The 15,535-nt window shown below is 44.0% G+C and overlaps 1 protein-coding gene across 1 annotated transcript in view; it reads left to right on the top strand.

Annotated features, from left to right (window-relative positions):
* Window positions 1–15,535, top strand: part of OTUD7B (OTU deubiquitinase 7B) — a 51,012-nt gene that overhangs the window by 31,373 nt on the left and 4,104 nt on the right. Inside the window, exons 3-10 of the mRNA XM_045777153.2 lie at window positions 2,340–2,528; window positions 4,586–4,813; window positions 6,484–6,585; window positions 7,349–7,476; window positions 11,416–11,528; window positions 13,179–13,306; window positions 13,612–13,761; window positions 14,375–14,489. Coding sequence (XP_045633109.2) covers window positions 2,340–2,528; window positions 4,586–4,813; window positions 6,484–6,585; window positions 7,349–7,476; window positions 11,416–11,528; window positions 13,179–13,306; window positions 13,612–13,761; window positions 14,375–14,489 — 1,153 coding nt within the window. The remainder of the gene's footprint in view (window positions 1–2,339; window positions 2,529–4,585; window positions 4,814–6,483; window positions 6,586–7,348; window positions 7,477–11,415; window positions 11,529–13,178; window positions 13,307–13,611; window positions 13,762–14,374; window positions 14,490–15,535) is intronic.

The following is a 15,535-nucleotide window of genomic DNA, read 5'->3' as shown; positions in this document are numbered from 1 at the left end:
TAGAAAGGCAGGAAGCAGAATATGGGGCCCTTTGTGGACTGTGGGTAAGGAGTTTAAATGTCATTCTGTGTTCAGTGGGAAGCTGGGAAGGGTGGCAATCAGGGGGGTGATGTGATTGGATTTGAATTTTGGTTGAAGGATGTGGCACAGATTGGAAGGTGGCCAGAGAAGTGATCGACCCAGTTAAGGCTGTTGCCACAGTTGAGGTGAGTGATGATGGTGGCTTGAACCGCTGTGGTGGCAGAAGAGAGAAAGTGGATGGATTTCAGGTACAATGTAGAAGGGAAATCAAAGGGCCTGATCTTCCTTTTCTCCCTGCCTCTGTCTTTCTCTCTTGCTTTTTCCTTTAAAAGTTAGCTTTGGTTTATAGTGTAAAGAGCAAATTCGAGAGGGGACATGTTAGGGCAAGAAAGACTAGCTGAGCTTCTCCCAAAGACCAGGGACAATCATGAGGACCTGCATGGGAACAGTGACAATAAAAATGGACAAGAAAGAACAGATTTGAGAGATATTTCATGAGTGCAAACATTGACTAGATAGGGCAGAGAAGGAGTTGGGTCTGAGTAGTGAGGAGCTCAAGATGACAGAATTTTCTGGCCTGGAGGGCTTGTGATACCATTACCAATTTGGGGACTATAGAAAGAGGAGATGAAGCAAGTCCTAGGAAGGAAGATGATGGACATTCAGTTTTGGACAAGTTGGCTGTTAGGACCTGATTATAAGGAGTTTACCACACGGTTGCAAATACAGAGCCAGCGTTCAGTATGGTGTTCTGTATTTCCAACTGTGTGGTAAACATTTGTTGAGTCAGGACAAAAGTCCTTCATTCTTTAACAGATATTTATTGAGTGTCTACTATGTGCCAAGTTCTAGGTGCTTGAATGAAACAAAACAAACAAAAATCCCTGCCCTTACCTTCTAGCAGGAAAGACAGTCAGTAAATAACAAACATGATAACCAAATCATTGTAAAGTCTATGTTAAGGTGGAAGTGCTATGGGAAACGATGAGATAGGTTTTGATTTTTACTTGGGTGGCTAAGGCAGGCCTTATTAAGAATGTGACATTCGAACAAATATCTGAAGGAGATGAGGGGCTGTCTGTGTAGATAAATTGGAGAGAGATCCAGGCAGCGGGGCCAGTTGTTGGAAAGGCCATAGGTGGGAGCAGTCTTAGCATGTTCGTAGGGACAGCAAAGAGGCCAGATTGACTGAAGCAGTGTGAGCAAAGGGAGTTGGAACAAATGGTGAATGTAATGGCTCAGAAGGAAATTTATCAGGTATTAATGATTCATACAGCTTAACTGGAAAATTGTAGTAATAACAAGATATAACACAACAGCCATAAATACATATGTAAAACTTTCTGCGTACCAGTGCTTTTAATTCATTTGATCTTCATAACAGTCCTACATGGAAGCATCTCCACTTTCATAGCCAGGGAAATTGAAGCACAGAGAAAAAGCTGGAAAAGTAGGCCAGGTCATAGAAAGCCTTGAATGTCAGACACAGGAGCCTGGAATTTATTCCAGTGGCAAGCAGTTAGCGATTTTGATTCTGGAACTGAAATGATCAGAACAGTGCTTTGGAAGGATTAATCTTGTGGGGTACTTCAGAGTGGATTGGAGGCAGTGGGTGATAGGAATTGAATTAAGGGAGTAACGAGTGGATAGAAAGAAATGTGAACAGTCATACAGTATGTTATTTATAGAATAATATAACTGCAGAAAGCAACAGAAAAATCCATTATGACAAATCTATCATCTAGGGTCTTTCCTTCAGTAGAGTAGTGATTCTTAACTTTAAATTTGGGGGCAGTTAACAGCTCCTTTTGGTAATCTGATGACAGCTGTCAGCTCTTTTTCTTTAGAAAAATGCACATACCTATACCTTTGTATACAATTTTGGATGGTTTAGGACATTATAGAGCATGTCGAGGCTAAGAACTGTCTGGATCTCAGAATTGAGAGACCTGGGCTTTAGTTGCACTTTTCCTTGGTGCAAACTAGCAGTGCATTTGGGCAAGTCGCTCTACTTCTTTAGGCTTCCTTTGTTTTATCTGTGGTCTCTGTGGGCTCTTTCAGTTCAGAGACACAAAGTTTCAGTGCCCACAGAGCAGACTTAGGAAATGGACAACAAGGAAATAAATAGGTTGTGGTATTGAAGACTGAAGTGTTAATGAGGAAAATTAACGTGTGATGGAGAACAGGAGAATGGTGGAAGTGCACATGAATTTTGCTTGCTGGTTTTGAGAGGATGGTTCGAGTGATTGTTCTGTGTCTTTCCTCAGTTTCCCCGTTCTCTGAGTACCCATTTCACTTTTTGCTTTGTCTTCTGCCAGGAAAGAATTGGGACGTGAGTGCCGCCCTCAGTGATTTTGAACAGCTACGTCAAGTCCATGCTGGGAACCTGCCCCCACCCTTTAGTGAAGGGAGTGGTGGCTCTAGGACCCCTGAAAAAGGGTTTTCGGAGAGAGAGTCGGCCCGCCCTCCCCGACCCACCCTGCAGCGGCAGGATGACATCGTTCAAGGTACTGGGGTAACTGAGGGGTGTTTCTACAGGCAGAGTAGAAAGGAAGCAAGGGGACTGCTAAATGGAGTCATCCTTTGGAGATGAGCCTGGTCCTTCCCCTGCTCACACTGTCCCACTGCACCTTGATTATTACTCTGTCCAAAGGCCTTTTTCAGATCCTGGGAGAGAAATGGATGAGGGAGTACAGTCTAGTTGTCGAGATAGAGTAAAGGGTGAATTCAAAGGATCACTGCCATCCTCCAAAGATGGGGATGTCAGTATGTATCAGAATTTTAAAATGCATGTAGACTCTGACTTAGCAATTTGATTTCTAGGAATTGATCATACATGTGTACGTGCATGTGGGTTTGTATGTGTGTGTCCTTTAAATAAATAGATGTAAGTGGACACATACACATATACAGCATAAAGCTTGAAAGTTAAAGCTTGAAAACAACATTTAATGTCTGTTAGTAGAGGAGAAGCTAAATAAATTAAAATCGTTTATGTTGTGGAATACTCTGCAGCCATTGGAAAGAATTAGGTAGAACTTGATGTGCTGTTTTTTAAAGTCTCTAAAATCTATTGAGAAAGGTAAGATGCAGTACCGTTTATATAGTATGTTCTTGTTTGTGTTTCTTAAAATGATATCAAAGCTATATTGCTTTTTTTTTTAAGATTTATTTGTTTGTTTTAGAGAGAGAGCAGGGGGAGGGACAGAGGGGGAGGGAGAGAGAGTCTAAGCATAGAACATGTGGGGCTCTATTTCATGACCTCGAGATCACGACCTGAGCTGAAACCAAGAGTCACTCGCTTTAACTGACTGAGCCACCCAGATGCCCAGAGCTATATGTGTTTCTATGTGCATAAAAAATTCTAGAAGGATCCAAAGGTTGCCTCGGGGAAAGGAATCAGAAATTTTAAATAAGGGAGAGATTTCTTTGTAATACTTTACATCATTTGATAGTATTTTAATTTTTTACCATGGGCTTATGATGCTTTTTAAATACCAAAAACAATAGTTTAAAAAATAACATCACTATAAAATAACTTTAGACAACTCTTGATTTACTTTGCTTGTCATCTCTGGCAAGTATTGGATTAAGAACTACTTCCCAACACAGTTTTTAGCTTTTGATAATCTTTATATAACTCAAGTCGTGCAAATGAATCATAATATGACACGGAGCAGATTATGATCACAGACTATCTGCTGGGGAATTGTAGGTGCCATGTAATCAAAACAAGTGAAATAGGGGCGCCTGGGTGGCTCAGTTGGTTGGGTGTCTGCCTTTGGCTCAGGTCATGATCCTGGGGTCCTGGGATTGAATCCCGCATCGGGCTTCTTGCTCAGCGGGGAGCCTGCTTCTCTCTCTGCCTGCTGCTCCCCCTGCTTGTGCTCCCCCCCCCCAGACAAATATGTAAATAAAATCTTAAAAAAAAATAATTTGGGGCCCTGTCTACATGACTGTCTTTCTCTGGCATGTTAAGTGAGAATGACTGTACCTGTACATTTCTGATAAATATGAATCTAGAAAAGTTGTAGTAAATAATGTAAATAAATGTTATTGATGATAGATGAGAAAGTTTCCAGATGTGTAAGATTTATCCTTAATTTTCTATAATGGAAATTCTTTCCTGTATTCTCCAAAACTGTGAAAATTATCAGAGTGATAATTTGATGCAGTCTAGCCAAATGAAACCCCATTTCCCTTATTCCCTCTTTTCTCTACCAAACACTGACCAAGTTGCCAAATGAATAAGTCCCTGTTATGTTGGGAAATGGAAATTAAAAAAGACAGTCATGGGGAGAAGTTCAGGCAATTTCTTTTAAAAAGGGTAGAAAGGGGAATGTATATTTGGTGCTAATAGAAGTGCTTGTAAAAATACTACTTTCTATATTTCTCCACTTGTATTTGGATTGAGAAAGAGGGTTGGGAAATTTGGTAGCTAGTTAGACTCACAGTTTTTCCCTGCCTGGAAGAGGTAACCCTTGTCAAGAGGTAACCATCACCGCATGAGTAGAATGTTCTCTGGGCTGTGTATGTTCTAAGGTAACTCCGTTTCTCATTGCAGAAAAACGCCTGTCTAGGGGCATCTCCCACGCCAGCTCCAGCATTGTTTCCCTGGCCCGGTCCCATGTCTCCTCCAATGGTGGGGGTGGGGGGAGCAGTGAGCACCCCCTGGAAATGCCCATCTGTGCCTTCCAGCTTCCAGATCTCACTGTGTACAACGAAGACTTCCGCAGCTTCATAGAGAGAGACCTTATTGAACAGTCCATGTTGGTTGCCTTGGAACAGGCAGGTCAGTGAGTACTCCTTTTCCCGGGCTCTTCCCTCTGCTCTTCACCTGTAGGCAGCCACGTGGAGGGCCTGGCCTTGACCAGTAGCTTCCTGTCTAAGTGTGGGAGCAGACTGCAAAGTCAAGAGTCAGTCAGATCAACATGTACTGAGCTAGGCGCTTCTTTTCGGGACACAAATTAGACACTTTTCCCTGGAAATTTCCTGTTTGATGGTAGGGAAACCAGATATACACATGAACAGCCCAGGAATCAATATCTAAAAATCCATACATGGGGAAAAAAATACAAATGAATTATAATTGGCTCTGGAACACCCTTGTGACCAGAAAGAACCAATACTACAGATGATGTACAATGGTGATTAATTTAAAAGTCCCATGTGTTTATATGAGCCTTTCCCCGAAGATTTATTTACCTTTACAGTTGTGTTTGTCTTAAATGACTGTTAAAATGAGTTAATATGGTGGGACGAGGCTGCTGGGAATCTGGGAAAAGCTAGTCAGGTATTAAACTTCCTTAGAAGATGGGGCGCCTGGGTGGCGCAGTCGTTAAGCGTCTGCCTTCGGCTCAGGGCGTGATCCTGGCATTCTGGGATCGAGCCCCACATCAGGCTCCTCCGCTGGGAGCCTGCTTCTTCCTCTCCCACTCCCCCTGCTGTGTTCCCTCTCTCGCTGGCTGTCTCTATCTCTGTCAAATAAATAAATAAAATCTTTAAAAAAAAATAAATAAATGAACTTCCTTAGAAGAAAGACTGGGGCCTGGGAGGTGGGGGCATGGGAAAGAAGCTTTCATTTTTCATTTGTACCCTTTTATAGTAACTGTGTGCCTCTATTTATACTTTTTTAAAAAGTTAGCAAGTTATCTGGCTAGTGAGATCATAGGCCAGTTTTTCTTTCTGTCGACTTTTCAGTAATTCAAGAAAACTTTTAAGCACGATTCATGAAATATTTCCCTCATGTGAAAGGATCAGCAATTGTGGGATGACTGTACAGAATCAAGACTCACTTTCTGAGGTGTTTCATGTGCTTTGTCTTGTTGCTCATGTCTTTAAAGTCATACCACGTACAAGTTGACATGCTCTCAGATATGCCGATGATACTTACGTGACGCTGTGAATACATGTTTTGGGTTGTTTTTCTTTTACTGATGATGGATTTGTGCTGAGCTTCATTGTATGATGTTTACTGGTCTCCTGAGCAGAGTGAAGGAATCAGAGCCAGACACAGATTTCAACCTATGACCTTGGCCCCATCATCTAACACAGAGTTGCTCAATCTCAGCGCTGTTGACATTTAGGACCAGATAATTCTTTGTTGTGTGAGCTGCCTGCTACGTTATATTATGTTTAGCGATCTCTCTGGCCTCTACCCACTCGATGCCAGTAGCATCCCCCCACCAGTTGTGACAACCAAACATATTTCCGATATTGCCAAATGTCCCCTTGGATAATGGTTAGATCAGTGGTCCCCATGTAAGAACTGCTGATCTCACCAGTCATGCTCTCCAGATTCTGATCAACTAGGTATAAGTGAAGAGGGTATAAGGAGTAACAGAGATGGTTTTATTCTGGGTAGGCTTCCTAGAGGAGGCAAGTTTGGAGACTGTTTTAGAGCTAGGGAAGTGGGACGGGCTTTACGAATAATCTCCTCTCCTTTTCCTCCTGTTTCTGTAGGGCGTTTGAACTGGTGGGTGAGTGTGGACCCTACCTGCCAGAGGCTGCTTCCTTTGGCAACTACCGGCGATGGAAACTGCCTCCTGCATGCAGCCTCTCTGGGTGAGCCTGAAGATGGTGTTCCGGGCCCTCAGAAAGGAAGCAGTAGAATTAAATCTCATGTGCAGGACTGAATCCACTAACCCGGATCTTAGGCAGAAGCGATCGTACAGCGTGTGCGTGTGCATGGGCATGCGGGGGGGGGGGGGTGGCAGAGAGGCCTGCCCTGGCCTTTCAGTCTTACTCAGAGAGCATGTGGAGGACACAGGATTTAGCGTGGGTCCCACTCTGAGAGCTGCCCCCCAGAAGTATTGAGCAGGAAATATGTAAGCAGGATACAACTATGTGTGTATACCATTCTACTTAATATTTATTCTTTTGGTATATAAAAAAGATGTTTTCATCAGTTTTGTGAGATTTGTTTAATTATAAAACTTACTTGTAATTCAATATGTTTTTTGCCTTAGATTTTTAAAAAGTTCTCATTTTCAACCATCCCTCCGGCTTTGATGCTGATTGCCATGTGCCAGGCCAATCTTTTCTGCCGCTGCTCTGTATTTTAGTTTGTTAGACTTGCCTCATGAGTAAGGGGCTTTCTGTCAGGAGTTTGTAGGATGTAGTGTGTCCCCCACTTCTAAGTTCTTGAAGTTTCTGAACCTCCAGAGTAGGAACATCTTTTCTCTCATGATTAAGTCTCTCTCCCCTGAGTCACAGGGATTTCTTTGAACCTGGTCTTCAGCCTGATTTCCTTCATGCTAGGGTATGTGCATCATAATAAAGATCAGTCGAGGTAAGATGTCCTCCTGGTGTGTTTTTCTTGCCACAGGCATGTGGGGTTTCCATGATCGGGACTTGATGCTGCGGAAAGCTTTGTATGCACTGATGGAGAAAGGGGCCGAGAAGGAAGCATTAAAACGGCGCTGGAGGTGGCAGCAAACACAGCAGAATAAAGAGGTGAGGGAGTTTGGGTGGGAGCACCTTGTCCCCCACAGTTAGCTACAGGAAATGCTCAGTGCATACCAGCAGGCTGTGTCTCCTGGTGCTTAATTGGTGGTACTCCCCTTGTAATCCTGGGAATTGTAGAAAATGCAGAAGACACCACAGGGCCCATGCCTTTCTGATACGGTCATGAGAACTAGTGTGGGGAAGCTGAGACCATTGAGGAGGGAGCTGACATTATGCTTCTCACCTGATAGATGCTCAGTAAGTCTTCAGTAGTCATCTTTTGCAAAATAAGATACGACAAGTCCACAGGATTTTTGTATCGTTTTTAGGGTTTTTTGTTTATCATAAGGCTCGACCAATTTTTAAGGACTTACGTTTTCAATTCTTATAGAAATGTAAATGCTTAAGAATCTTGTTGGCTGTATGTACTATTTGCTTTTCATACACTCTGTTTGTTTAAAAATTTTAAAAACATGCCTGTTAAATTGAGTTTGAATGGGGTTTAGCAGATGTTGAGACTGCTTTTGTATAAGAAGGTAACAGTGGACTGTTTGTACTTTTCATCCCCATAACAGGTTGAGCCAACTATGGCCGGTGGGACAAATCCCACCAACAGTATTGTTTAAAAAAAAAAAATGTATTGGAACATAGCCCTGCCCATTCATTTATGTACGTTTGTTTGTGTGAAGTGCTTTCCTCGTGTGGACTAGAACAGCAGCAGACGAGAGTAGTTGCATATGGCCCGCAAAGCCTGAAAGATTTACTGTCTGCAGTTATGGTGGAGCAATAAAAGAGTTTACCCACCCCTCACTTTAATAATGACGCTGCACATTTACATAGAAAGATAACAGTCTCCCTCTTTCTTTTTCCCCTGGTTCTCTGTCTGCTCTGCTTATCTTGCGCTGTCTGTGTGTATCTGGGGTTTTTTTTTGCCATGTATATGGCTGGGTGCTCTGGCATAAAAATGGGACTGTCTCTTCGGAAACTTCCCTTTTTCTTTCCATCTTCTTTCTTGTCCCCTTTTATTGTTCTATCATAACTGGCCATTATAGAGAACTAAGAGGTTTTTTTAATTATTAGGATTTTATATCCTGAAGATTAAAATATGAAGACAGAATGTGTCTTGTTTCTCTCTTAAAAACAAAGAACCCAATTGTTAAAATTGGGATGGTATTAGGATCAGAATGGTGTCTTCGATCAGCCAATCTGCCCCAGAGGAGTCCTGAGGGAAATAACTACACAGGGGCAAGGCCAGGTAAATGGCATTCTTCATTATTGCCACGTACCATGGCTCCCTGACGAGCTGAGCTGGACCTTGTGGAGAGCTTCTTTTGCTTAAGCTCGAGCCAGCCTCTTCACTATTGAATTCACACCATCTCCCTGAACCTTACATTTGACCACTCCAGAGTCAAGAAGAGGCCGGACTGGGGCATTCAGCTATTAAGTAGAAGTGACAGCAGCAGTCAGAATAGGTATGCCCAATTCCAGCTGTTAAGCTATTGTAGTTATTTTAAAGGTGGGGTTAGATTATTATGGATTTAGCCAGGAGACCCAGAAATACCCAGGTTCTGTTCTTGGTCAGCCACCTGTTCCCCCTTAAAGTCTCCAGTGGAAATACATGCATAGAGAATAGTGGCTATCAAAGGAGCAATATTTTACTCCTTTTGCCCAGCACTTAGAAGTTCATACTGGAAATGTGGTGTAGAGAATTGTTTTAGTTGAGACTATTTATAGCATTATAGTGCACCTTGGGCATGGGAATGGAGGGAGGCATGAAGGACTGGGGGGCTTCTTTTAATCAGGACCAAACACCACACGAACTAAATTGGTTTTGATTTCCCAGGCCTTCTTGTTTTGTGTTGAAATTAGTGGTCAAACCCAATAAGGATGGGGCGCCTGGCTGGCTCAGTAGGTAGAGCATACGGCTCTTGACTTGGGAGTGATGAATTTGAGCCCCACCTTGGTGTAGAGATTGTTTAAATAAATAAACAACAGAATCAACCCAGTAAGGACTTTTTCAGGCTGGAAGGGTACGCCACCTAGTGGCTGTGTGTATGAAAACAGGAAGCTGAAATAGGTGAGAGGAAGACAGAGTGACCAGAGTATCCCGTCAGTACATACTGCCTGCGCATTGTTCTGTTTATTTTTTTATTTTATTTTTTAAAGATTTTATTTATTTATTTGTCAGAGAGAGCCCAAGCAGGGAGAGCTGCAGGCAGAGGCAGAAGCAGGCTCCCGCTGAGCAGGGAGCCCGATGCGGGACTGGATCCCAGGACCCTGGGATCGTGACCTGAGCCGAAGGCAGACGCTTAACCAACTGAGCCACTCAGGCATCCCTGTTCTTTTTATTTTTAATTGAAAAGCTTTGTTACAGCATTTTACAAAGAGAACATAGCTTTGTCATTTTTTTATCATTAAAGTAAAACGTGGGCATGTGGGTGGCTCAGTCGGTTAAGCATCTGCCTTTGCTCAAATCATGATCCCAGGGTCCTGGGATCGAGCCCTGCATCAGGTCTCCCTGCTCAGCAGGGAGTCTGCTTCTCCCTCTGCCCCCGCCCCCCACTCGTGCTCTCTCTCAAATAAATAAATAAAATCTTTAAAAAGAAATAAAGTAAAATGTGCTTACAGCAGCCTTCAGTACTTCTTAGATTTGCTCCTCGTGCTCCTCATGTTTTCAGTGCGATTCTTTCTACTGTTAGTGTGTGTTCAAGTGGTATAAACTCATTTTAATACTAGTAATGTAAGCCAAATTATCTGCCAAATTATCATATACATCCTAAAGGCAAATGATATTTTTAAATTGTACCACTTCTCCGATCCCTTGATAAAAGGGGGGCTGGTGGGCAGAGGGAGAAGCAGATTCCCTGCTCAGCGCTGAGCAGGGAGCCCGATGTGGGACTCGATCACAGGACCATGAGATTGTGACCTGAGCTGAAGGCAGATGCTTAACCGACTGAGCCACCCAGGTGCCCCATGTCATGATGGTTCTTAGAATAATTTGTAGCAGGAAGCAAACATCAGATTTTAATTTTAGAAAAATCTTCCTGGTAACATTGTAGAAAGTAGATCAGAGGAATGCATGACTGGAAGTAGTAAAACTAGGTAAGGGTCCAGTGCAGTAGTTCATGCTTAATATTATCGTTGACTAAGGAATCCAGGTGTGGAGTGGGTAAAAGGAGAGGAGTCTTCAGTAAGTCCCTTGTTTCTAGCTTGGGTGTTTGGGTAATATTCAGCCCTATTCACTAAGGCAGGAATATAGGAAGAAGGGTGGGTTTTGGAAGAGGTAGGAGTTCAGTTTTGACTGTATAGAGTTTGAGGCAGTCATGGGCAGGTGACAGTCTTCAGTAGGCAGCTGGATGTGAATACAGAGAGTAAGAGGAGGTCTGGGATGGAGAGGGAGATTTGAGAGTCCTGAGCATACAGATGGCAGTAGAGGAGATCATCAGAAGGAACCAAGGCTGCTAATGTTGTTGACACAAACCAATACTGTCGGGGTGGACAGAGTTAAGAGGGATAGGAGAGAGCAGTGGTGCAGAAACTGAAGGAGAAGGGAGTTTAATGAGGAGTTGAAATGCTGCATGAAGACTAAGAGAGATGAGAACCAAGGAGTCCACCGAATTTGGCAATTAGAAGGTCATTGTTCTTTGCCAGAGTCAGTTATGTGAAGTGGCAGAAGTCGGGAAGGGGTGGAGGCTGGAGGACAGAAAAGAAGCCAGGCTGAAATGGGCTGGAAAAGAATGGAAGAAAAAGAAGTGTGAGAGAGATCATGGACTATTCTTTTTGTGAAACTTGACTAGGAAAGGGAGAAGAGATTTGCCTTTGTGGTACACATTGTAAGCCAAGTGCTAAGAGAATAGGGAGTGGGGCAATGTGAGTGAGTTGGAATAGCTGCCGCCTCGTGAACCTCGCCTCTAACTGCTTGATCTCCCCTGCCTGTCTTTCATGTAGTCAGGGCTGGTGTACACAGAGGACGAATGGCAGAAGGAATGGAATGAGTTGATCAAGCTTGCCTCAAGCGAACCCCGCATGCATCTAGGTACCAATGGAGCCAACTGTGGTGGGTAAGTAATGCTAAGTGGGGGGAGTAGGAAGTAATCTTTACTGAGTCCTCAGTGTCCAAAGAACTTCGCGCTAAGAGGATGTTAGAAGGAAAGAGAGGCACCATAGGGGTGTAACAGCATGGTGTATTCTAGGAACTGCAAGTAGCTGGGCATTGCCAGAATACAGAGTGTGGTGTAGCGTGCTGGACGAGGCTGGATAACCAGTTTTGTGTGCCATGCTGACGGTTCTGTTGTACCAGGCTGAGGAATTAAAATCGTATCCTATCCGGACTTTGAGAAACTGCAGGACATGACTCAGTTTTCTCAATAAATATATTGCAAGGAATATAAAAAGGGAGAGGGAATCTAAGTTTAAAGACACTTAAATCAATGAGTGGGAACGTACGGACATTTATAAGACAGTTGGGGAAACGTGAACAGTGTCTATGTGTTTAATTACTGTTAGTTTTTTTTTTGAAGTGTGATACTAATGGTTATGTGGTTGTTTTTAAAAGGAGTCCTTTATTTTTTTAGAGATAGAAACTGAAAAATTTATGGATGAAATGATGTCTAGGATTTGAATCAAAATAATGTGGGGTGGGATGGGGACAAATAGGGAAATAGATCAAGGTCTAGGTGAAACGACATTGACCATGTGTTTTATAATGGTTGAGGCTGAGTGATGGATACGTGAGAGTTTAGGTATAATATTCTTTCTAGTTTTGAATGTTTGAAATTTTCTGTAATATAAAGTTAAAAATTATAACCTATCCAGACTTTATTGTGCATAAGAATCATCTGGGAGGCTTGTTAAAGTGCAGATTTGGGGACCCCACCCTAAGGAAGTTCGGTTGAGTGGACTGAGCTATGGCCCAGAAATCTGCATGTGTACCAGGATCCGAGTGTTGAATGACATTGCTGCAGGGGGCAGGAAGCCACCGAGTTGTGTGGATGCGGGTGACAGGAGCAAATTCGTGTGTTTGAACGCACCGCCAGCAGAGCGGGTGATGAAGTGGAGGGCAGTGAGGCTGGTGCAGTTGTAGTAATCCAGGAGACAGGCCATGGGTGTGAACAAGAGTGGTGGGCTGCAGACTGGCCGGAGGAGATAGATACAAGAGACAGGAAGAGATGGAATTGGTCAAGCCAGGCGGCTAGTTAAGATGAGAGATAAAGAGGAGTAATTATTTCACAGATTTCTGACTAGGCTACTAGGTAGATAGGTTGAGGGTGAGATGCTCTTCTTCACATAAGGGAACGTAGAAAGAGGAATTTTTTTCTTTTTCTTTTTCTTTTTGTAGGACGTGATGTGTGTGGTAGGTGAAGTGAGGCTGCACAGTTGTGTTCTGAGCTACGGATAAAGCAAATGGGGAAGGCTATTGAGCAAGATTGGTTTTAACAGAGGGGTTACCTCCAGATTCCTAACGCTACTTGAACCTCAGGGCCTTCAGATCTCTTTTCTTGGATTTCCCCATCTCTGAAACGGGACTAGAAATAGCCACGGTAGCATAAAATAATCAGCTATGTCCACGGCAGCCTTAGGATTAGAAAACCAGGAAAGGGCATTCCTCTTTTTCCTCTCTGCGGAACTGGTCTCCAGGGGTGTCTTGTTTGGTTTCCCCCCCCCTCCCCTCCACTGCACCCCTTCCACTCTCTCCCCTCCTGCAACTCTAGGGTGGAGAGTTCAGAGGAGCCTGTGTATGAGAGCCTAGAAGAATTCCACGTCTTTGTCCTTGCCCATGTGCTTAGGAGGCCCATAGTCGTCGTGGCTGACACCATGCTGAGGGACTCTGGTGGGGAAGGTGAGTGACTCCTCCCTGCCCTGAGCACCTTCTGTTTGCAGAGCCTTGGGCTAAGCACTGGGAGGAGGGAAGGAAGGGGCTATATGGACCCTTGGGGAGAAACAAGATGTACATTAGAACAATGCAAAATTCTCAAGAGATCAAGAGCAAAGCAGTTGGGGTTAACTGATGAGGCTTCTTAAGAAAGAATGATGAACCAGGGATTAGAGTGAGTGAAGGGGGAGCTCAGTTGGTATAGTGCGGTGTGGGGGTTACCCTGTAGGCAAGAACACATCCTGAAGAACAGTCTTTGTGGTTTGCTGCAGCATTTGCCCCTATTCCCTTTGGGGGAATCTATCTGCCCTTGGAGGTCCCAGCCAGCCAGTGTCACCGCTCCCCTCTGGTGCTCGCCTACGATCAGGCCCACTTTTCTGCACTTGTGTCCATGGAGCAGAAGGAGAATGCCAAGGAACAAGGTACTTAATGCAATGTTGGTGTCTTTGGTGTCTTTTGGTCTACTTTATTTTCACTTGGAAAAACGGAGGTGGGGGAGGGTGTAGGAGGGAAGAATTAAGTAGCGTGCAAACCCACACAGTGCACGCCGACACTGTTTTACTAAGCTAAAGATCCAGCAGGGCTTTTAAATTCAAATCAATACATTTTGACAAAGAGCTTTGGGGAAAAACACTGTAGCCTGCCTGTATTTGCTGCTCCCTGTTCTGGAGTAAAGCGTGTGTCTATTAAGACCATAGAACCTTCCAAGTGATGCTTTGCTGTATTTGTCTTAATAATGACTTGGAATGTTTTTGAATCCACCTGAACTGGCAAGAACATCATGAGTGTTTGTTGACTGACTGGTGGGGAGTCATGGAGATCAGTGGCCTAAATTGTGTGTTGGCTAGTAAGGGAAAACAAGTCTGTCTGTTTTTGTTGCCAGTCTAACTGACATGTGAATTACGAACTGAGGAGTGAGCTCAGTTTGAGACCTGTGATATGATCCAGCCTCCTTTTTCGTGAAGTCAGTCTGTGTTCGGTTGCCTTCCTCTCTCCTTAAGGAGACTCCTTGATGACATGTTTCTTCCTCCCCAGCTGTGATCCCGCTTACAGATTCAGAGCATAAGCTGCTGCCCTTGCACTTTGCTGTGGACCCTGGAAAGGGCTGGGAGTGGGGCAAAGATGACAATGACAACGTCCGATTGGCCAGGTGAGGCAGGCGTGGCCTTCCCACCTGCTAAGTGTCTCTTCCACATACAGCATCCGTTTCCCCCGAGACTCTTCCTCAGCTCAGAGGCAAGACAGTCACATCCTAGCTCCGGTGTTTTGGGAAGATGGAGACATGGGGGACAGGTTGGGCACCAGGATTCTTGCAGCATGCAGCTGCTTTTTCTCCCCGTGAAAGAGGGAAATCTGGGATCGCAGCTTGTTCTTTCCTTAGAAATATGAGGCGTGTTCTTCTACTGATACATCCCAGAATCTCCGAAACAGTGATCAGAAAATCTAGGTAATCAAGTCACATTGTTTCTCCCAGCCCAAGCAAGAGGGCTTTTATTTTATTTATTTAAAAATTTTTTTTAAGATTTTAATTTTTACGTAATCTCTACACCCAATATGGGCCTTGAACTCATAACCACAGGATCAAGTGTTCCATGCTTTACTGACTAAGCCAACCAGGCACTCCATGGGCGGGGGGTGGGGAGGGGTGTTAAATAATTGACCAAAGTAGTTAGTTTGCTTTGGATTGTTGCCTTTCTGAATTTAAATAGCAAGAAAAATTTGTTCTTTCTGCCAGCCCCCCTCCCTGCCGCCTCCCAAAGCAGGTTTAGTCTTCCACCTGTGCCTTCCACAGCTTCCTACAAAGAGGGTTTGGATATAGGGGCGCCTGGGTGGCTCAGTCGTTAAGCGTCTGCCTTCGGCTCAGGGCGTGATCCTGGCGTTCTGGGATCGAGCCCTGCATCGGGCTCCCTGCCCCGCTGGGAGCCTGCTTCTTCCTCTCCCACTCCCCCTGCTTGTGTTCCCTCTCTCGCTGGCTGTCTCTCTCTCTGTCAAATAAATAAAATCTTAAAAAAAAAAAAAAAAGGTATGGATATAAAAGCTCCTCCCTCACCTCTTACCCGGTCTTTCCTTCTTTGGGCTCCTGACACTGGGATCCAATTGAGAGGGTTTGATTTAAAAACTCAAAATTTATGGCTTTTAAAATAAGTTCTCACCTAAATCTCAAAAGTTCCCTCTTAATAATATTTACACCAGCAA

The sequence above is a fragment of the Ursus americanus genome, chromosome 12 (genome assembly GCF_024610735.1).
Source record: "Ursus americanus isolate L20-20 chromosome 12, mUrsAme1.1.p, whole genome shotgun sequence".
Taxonomy (NCBI): domain Eukaryota; kingdom Metazoa; phylum Chordata; class Mammalia; order Carnivora; family Ursidae; genus Ursus; species Ursus americanus.
The sequence above is the reverse complement of the archived record's forward strand: the minus strand, read 5'-3'. Positions and strand labels throughout refer to the sequence as shown.